Source organism: Buceros rhinoceros, unplaced genomic scaffold (genome assembly GCF_000710305.1).
Source record: "Buceros rhinoceros silvestris isolate BGI_N320 unplaced genomic scaffold, ASM71030v1 scaffold10087, whole genome shotgun sequence".
In the NCBI taxonomy this organism is placed as follows: Eukaryota; Metazoa; Chordata; class Aves; order Bucerotiformes; family Bucerotidae; genus Buceros; species Buceros rhinoceros.
This window is the reverse complement of record NW_010421590.1, coordinates 79,763-87,191: the sequence shown is the minus strand read 5'-3', so window position 1 is coordinate 87,191 and position 7,429 is coordinate 79,763. Positions and strand designations below refer to the sequence as shown.

Here is a 7,429-nt window from a genome sequence, read left to right as displayed (position 1 = left end):
ATTTTGATTATCCCTGCCGTGAGCCTTCCGAGGTGATTAAGGAGCCTGGGTTTGGGCCACGTGGAGAGGAGGACTCCAAAAGATAGTAGGCTTTTAAATTGTCAGAGTTTCAGGAGAGAGTTCTGAACTCACTCTGTACCATTTTGTGGACCTCTAACAAAACGTTGATTTTTTCCTTAAGCATCTTACGTTTTTATTTAGTGAAAAAAATCTATTGTGTTTTTTGTGCACTTTTTGCTACTCACCCATCTAATGTTGCCCTAAGTGCTTTCCCCACCGGTATAAATACCCTGTGCAGCTCAGTTTGTCACCACTAGACCCCGAACCCCGCATTGAACGAAAAGAAAAAATCTCACAGTCTTGAGGAATGCAGTAAATAAGAATAACAAAAGAGAAAACCTTCCACATTTCAGCCACTTAATTCTGTTTGATAAATCTTCCTTGCTTAATCTCCTTCTGCTTTAATTTATTGGTGATTTAATAGCTTCCCATTTGATCCACTCTGTCACTGGTATTCAGGATCTCACTGCTGCTGAATGTGCTTTGCGAGCAGTTGACATTTCAATAGCTTTTCGCTGCTTTCAGCTCCCCCTTCCTGCTTGTTCCAGAAGAGCTGAAAATGCAGCCAGCTCTTTTCCCTTTCCCCTGCCCGCCAGCTCAGCTGCACTGGCTCGCAGGCAGGCAGGGAAAGCGGAGCCTTGCCTGTCAGATCGAGAGGAGCAGCTCGGTGGTGATGGCAGTGTGGCACCAGCCATTGGTTTCCCAGCGGGGATGATGTTCGGGAGGGTCAGAGAGAGCTTGTGTTTCCTCTCCCTCTACTCTCTCGCCTTCACAGTGTTTTTCTGATTAAGCCTGTTTGCTCTTGCTTTCTTGCTGCGCAAGTTAAGTGTGGAGAGCTCTTCAGACACGATTTTGGCTGTCTCCCAACCTCCACAGAAGGCCTTGTGACAGCTGAGGATTGCAGCATGGGGCAGCCAGCGGGCCAGAGAGGGGATGAGGCAGAGTGAGAGCAGCACCTTTTGCAGTAGGCAGTTTCTGCTGGAGTTTAAGGTTACTGGCCAGTTTGCACGGCTTCCTGGATAAGAGGAGGATTTGGTACATGTAGTTCAGCACCCAAGCTGTTGTTAGAAATGTGGATCAGATGCAACACAGTGAGGTCTGGTTCCAGCTTTCTGCAAGCTCTCAGGTTGCAGTCCCCCCCTGCCTTCACCTCTAGGAAGGTTCTGCCAGCAATAGCACAAAGACGTTGTGGGCTGAGTGTGTTTTTCAGCTTTCTTCAACTGTAATAATACATAGCACTGTGCGTATAAAGCTGAGTACACATGACACTTCTAGAAAAAATGAAATGCACAGAGAACTTTGTCATATGAGAATAGCTACCCTGTGGTCTTGATTTCATGTTTTAATGCCAAGTAGTTACTTGAGAACAGCCCATATACCCAAATATAGGGGTCTGAAATAATTTCTGGTGTCTAACAGGTGGCCGCTGGTGTTTTTGTATATGCCATTCTTTACTGGCTCAAGTATGTTACCTTTCCTTCCAGTTCCCCACAAGCTGCCAAGAGAAAAGCAGGCTGTGTCCTAAAAAGGGCATAAACAGGAGGGTCTGATGTTCCAGAGGAGCCTCCAGCAGTCCCTGCTCTGTAAACCATGTGCCATGGTAGAGATAAGCCATAATATGGAGAAGTTTTTCACTACCAGTCCCTTTTAAAATTGTTTTGCAGTCATGGATTAAAACAATGATTTGTGGAAGTTCAGTGTTTCAGACAAGTGCTGCAATATAACCTTATAAGGGTATCTTGTTTCTACAGAAATTGAGGGAACACGGAATTCAAATTAAGAAATAAACAGTCAAATCTACTTTCCTAAACGGTATTATCTGTTGTATCTGTGAAGGACTTGGAGCAGGTTTTTTTTAAATTACTGAAGGTTTTCAGTGGCCCTGATGAGGTTTAGGAAAGTCCCTGTGATCGTATACTTAGGGTGGGGCATCAGAAGTGGAGGTATAACAATGTGCTCATCAGATGCAGCATCCTGGTCATTCCTGCATCTTACACTGGCTTAAAATTAGATGTGGCAAGAAGTCCCTGTCAGGCTTTCTTGATCACTTTTTCAAATGCTATAGTAACCAAGTGGAGCTCTGCAGTGTCTGAATTCAGGCAAATATTCTGATCTTGTATCACAATAAAAAGTTATGTCCAATTAAAATGAGTAAATTGTTCCTGTAGGCTTCACATTCTGATGCTCAGTGTCACCTGCTCCTCATTTGGGGATCTAAAAACTCAGTAGCAGGTTGTTACCAGCCCCGTGAAGGAAGGTGCTGAAAGCCTTATTACGATCCTCTGGACTTGAAGTGCCCCCTGCTGGCATCCGGGATTAGCGCAGCTTTGTTCTGGAGCTGCTTTCTTAAGGCATTGAGTTCAAAAACCTGTGAAAAAGCTTCTACCGTTTTGAAATGCTAGGGAGATTTGTCTGGGTGTGGTAGGATGAGAGGGTTAAGGCAAGAACCTGAATTTAAAATTGTCATCGGTACTGACTCAAAATGGAGCGTAAGCGCGAGACCATTTTTCTAGTATAATCACCCAGACCAGAGGTGAAAAGGAAATATACCGTAGAGTTGGTATTAAATGGAGTTATCCAGAGATACTTAAATATCAGTCTGTGTTACACAGGCTTATTTTAATTTGTGATAATGCTGCATGAAAATGACATGGCAACCTAAAATGTCAACAAAATAGCAGAAGTGAAGAAGCTGTGCACGACCTGTGCATTGGAATGTTTACGCAGTTGTGAAATGGGAATTTTGCTCTCAGGCTTAAATTATTTATGTGGCTGTTGAACTAGAGATTTCATGTAGACAAAACCATCTACATCAACAAATGCTCCGTTTCATGTGATCTGAACCTTTCCACAGAGTATGGTTTTATTTAAAACAGGGAAAAAAAAACCAAACTGCCTGCCAGAGTTAAAATTGAGGCTATAACAGGCATGTTAAAAAAAAAAATATATTATCATCTTCTGATTTTTCAGCTGGGGGCCTCAGCAGGAGCCATCTTGCTCAAGGGAACAGCAAAACACCTTGTCCTGATGTAAGAAAGGGCCTGAATTCCCCCGTGATTAGCTGATGTTCCCAAGTTGGGACCAGGTTCAAATCCACCTCTTTCTTGTAAGAATAGAAATGTTTTTTGTTGCCGCCCTGTTTAAGGTGGGCACAAGCAAACACACACTCTTCTCTCAGGTACGTAGCAGTTGATCCACATTAAAGCACTCAAAAAGAAGTGTAAAGCAGTCAAAGGAGCAGCAACAGTCACCCTGAATGACATTCAGGTCAGTGCCATGAGTGGGAAATCACAATCTGACACCAGCTTGTTCTCTCTGTTACCATGTGATGACCTGACATTTTTGTTGTTCAGCTTGAAAATCAATGTGAACCAAAGTACCCTTTGGATGAGATCCAGACTTGTGATGTGAAGATGTTTTTGTGAGACTGACACACCAAAATTCACATGTGCTTTTGATGAACTGTATTTGCTGAAGGGGCCTGTTTTGTCTGTGTTTATCTGTCTCTGGGCTTTTAAAGCCAGCAGACAGAACTGAGAAGTGATTTAGAGTAGTGTTGATGCTGCCTCACTTGCATTATGTACTTCAGAATGAGGAGTCTCTCTCGGTGACCCCTTTTTTCCACTGTGGCAGTTCGCAGTCCAGGCTGCTATGCCCTTAGCAAGGTGCCCTGTGTAGAACAAGTCATGAAGAAAGTCTAAAGATCTCCTAAGTGAGGGCCTTGTGGGTTGCTGTCACACTTAATATATTCACAGTACTGAATGTAGTGACGTGGAACAATCCAGGCACTTAAACTCATGAGGTGGAAAGGTTGGTGGAAAGGTTGGCTGTGCACTAAAAACATTCACCCTTATACTGACCTTGGCAACTTCTTGTAGGCGTAGCCTTTCTAACGAGTCTGAAAGGTTGATCCCACTTAATCTACTGTTAGCATATATACTATAGGGTTTAATAAAGAGCTTTAAAGTTTATCATGCTTGTTCTTTATTTTCATCTCATTAATAATAACTGGTTTTTGTAAAGCATTGTGTAAAGGAAAAATGCAGACCTAACTTAATGCATGTGAAATTATGGGTCCTGAGCTGAGCAACACCACGCAGGGGTAAGATCTTACTGTCTTGCCAGAGGGGTCCAGGAACCCATCAACTTGGTGCTGAGTAGTAATTATAAAACTGAACAGAACAGGGTGGTTACTAATAAAGAACATTGGGTAAATCTATCTTTCTTCATATCTTGAGTATTTTGCATGAGCCTTTTTACCTCCTTGCTTTTGATAACCAGAATGACTTTGTAGAACTGGAGGTGGTTCAGAGAATAAAAAGGAGCGGTCAGAAGTATAGCATGGCTTCATATGTGGGCATGGCTAATGGAGATGGGCAACTCGAATTGTGGGGGGCTATCCATAAAGTCATGCACAGCGCGGGGAGGGAGTGCTGGGATGAGTTGTTGGTTTCTCCTTCCAACATGAGAACTAGGGGACATCAAATTAAGCTAATAGGAGGCAGATCCAAAACAATTAAAAAAAAACCCCAACATGGCTTAAGGGAGTGTGGCTAGAAACTTGTGGAATATCAATCTGTTGAGGGTTGCAGTAAATACAGAAACCAGGTTTAGATCAGAAACACTCTTAACAGCAAGTAACTGGAAGCTGGAAGAATACAGAAGAGAAGGATAACATGTCTTCCCTGGGCATCTCCATTTGGTGACTGTCAGAGATAGGACACTGGGCACGTAGATATTCGACCTGACCGAGTTCTGAGCCCCTCCTGCTATACGAAAAAAGCAAGAGCATAAAGAGCATACAATTGTGCATAATACCAACTGAACCAGAGATGGGCACAGGAAATATTTTTCCATCAGCTTTGAATATCTCACTTGTAGAAACTATGGAAACTTTCAGCTTCCTTAGAACTGCACGTGATCCAGAGCACGGGAGAGAGGGTGGAGGCAGAAGAAGGATGGTGTCAGTGACAGATCTGACACTGTATAGCACCCATATCCCTGCTGTTGTGCTATACACTGCTCAGAGGGTGAGAATATAGGCAGGAAGAGGTATGTATCACTGGATGGGGGTTTTTTTGCACCAGACAAGGTTAATGTGAGGATTCGTGGAGCTCTTTCAAGACTACTAGTAGAAGCATTTTGTATGAGGAGCAAGTGTTAAACATGGGGAACGTTAAATGTTTGCTGTGTTCACAAAGGAGTATGAGTGAGTGAGGGCCTGCAAAGAGAAAGGGAACAGATACCAGGAAGGCCGGATGTCAAGAGTAAAACTGAATTAAAAATACTATAGAATTTGTTTGAGGTGGTGTAAGTATGATGGATAAATGATACTGGCTGTAACATATCAGTGTGTAGCATATTTTCTATGAAGTTTTATGAAACATTTTAAAGATATCCTGATTCTTTTTGGGAAACACTTCAATCTCAGCTACAAAACTCTATGTTTCATTATGTTTTCTGAATGCCTCTTCTCTGATGAGGTTATTTTAATTGTTGGCATTCATTTGCAGGAAAATGCCATCCCACGTTCTTGGGCTGTATGTTTCTTTGCTTTTTGCTAGAAAGCATCATTATACTTTGATATAACCTAAAACCAACAGGGTCACTGCTCAGCAGTGGCACAACAAAAGACTGTCAAATAAACTAACCCTGCTCCACATGCCGAGTTGTGCTCCATTAAAGCCGGTGACAAAAATCCCACTTGCTACAATGAAAAGGCTGGGCTGAGACCAAAAGGTATCTCCTTTCATTGCGAGTAAACTGGAATTAGGCACAGCTTGATTAGAAATGAGGGAAACTAGGAACCAGGCTGCAGTTTAGGATATAAAGCTATGACTTCGGATGAAAAGTAAGCAAACTAGACAAGCTGTAACTGCAAGTTGTGTTTCTTAATGGCTCATGGTGCATTTTTAATTATAAGGCTACATAATTGAAGGGAAATTATATTGGGGAAATGAGCCAAATTTAGACCTTCCCTTTTTGAGTGTTAGTTTTGAAGAGAAATTGAGTATATTGCTTCTGTTTGTATCAGCAAGATTGCTTATTGACAGTTTGTTTTTAAAATGTCAATTTAGCATTATCAAATAGCTTCTGCTGTGGGTGAAGATGGGAGGTTTTACATCTCTTATGGTGATGAGAGGTGAAAATTGTGTATTTTGAATTGACGTGAGTCTGGTTTATTTGGATGGGCATATAAAAAATTTTGTTCAAAGAATATGTAGCTTACTAAAAATATTAGTATTAATTGTACTAGTAGCCTTTATGTGTTATAATATGCATTGGTGTCTCAACCTCCTCCTTTCCACACAGCAGGGCTCCCTCCTTAGCTAGATTGCTCCAACATAATCCCAAACTTTCCCGTTTAGTTTGGGTTTAGTTTCATGTTCTGGACTTTCTTCCCAACCATTGCCATGCCTTTTTTCTAACTTCATTTTTCCATGTTGGTGAGAATCGTTGGATAGTTGTTGTATTCAGAGAGCTCTTCGTTGCCTCATGGGCATTGTGTGCATCGTTATACAATCATTGCCTTGAAATACTGTCTGAACTGTGGTATGAAGTCTAAAGATAGCTTGCATTTTGTTTTAAATGTCAAATCCAGGACATTTTAAAGAGGTATTCTGCTGCCATTTGAGTATGTATCATTTCTAATCATCCCAGGCTTCCTGACCTTCAGTAATTTAGAGTTTAGATGACTGGCCAGGCAGAGGGCTTTTTCCCTGGCAGCTGGAACTGTGCTAACACTTTCGTCCTCTTCTTTCAGTGGTGAAAGTGGTGCTGGTAAGACAGAAAGCACTAAGCTGATTCTCAAGTTCTTGTCTGCAATGAGCCAACATTCGCTGGAGCTGTCCTGCAGAGAGAAGACCTCCTGTGTGGAGCAAGCTATTCTTGAGAGCAGGTACTAGATCTTTCAATACACAGGTATTTTTCTAGAAGATATATTCCAGAAGCCTTGTCATTGAAATAAGAGCTTGCAATGTAATGAAAAATGTCAGTTTTGTTTAAGGCTTAATGCAGATAATCAGAGTGAGGGAAATGGGTGATGGGAGGGAGAAACCAATTGTTTGATTTGTGTAGCTTGTGGATAAGGTAGAACAAGATATAACAATGTGAGGATAAAGTGTGCACATGGTAAAAGCATGCTGAGGTAAGGAAGGATAAGGAGAACCGATAAGACAGATGAGTCAGATAAATTTGACACACTGTGCAAGTAAAAAAAAATTGTGTTCAAATGAAATAAAATGTAGTTCTAATCTATTTAAAAACAAAAGACAATTTGAGATGCTATTACTGTCATTATGCTTCAAGTCTCTTTTACCTGCTGTATCTTGTTGTAATTTTTTTTTTTAATTGCCTTAGGACAAGAGCT

At 41.6% G+C, this 7,429-nt stretch overlaps 1 protein-coding gene across 1 annotated transcript in view; it reads left to right on the top strand.

Moving 5' to 3' along the window:
- MYO10 (myosin X) overlaps positions 1 to 7,429 on the top strand; it is a 76,077-nt gene that overhangs the window by 274 nt on the left and 68,374 nt on the right. The window contains exon 2 of the mRNA XM_010139728.1: positions 6,824 to 6,958. Coding sequence (XP_010138030.1) covers positions 6,824 to 6,958 — 135 coding nt within the window. The remainder of the gene's footprint in view (positions 1 to 6,823; positions 6,959 to 7,429) is intronic.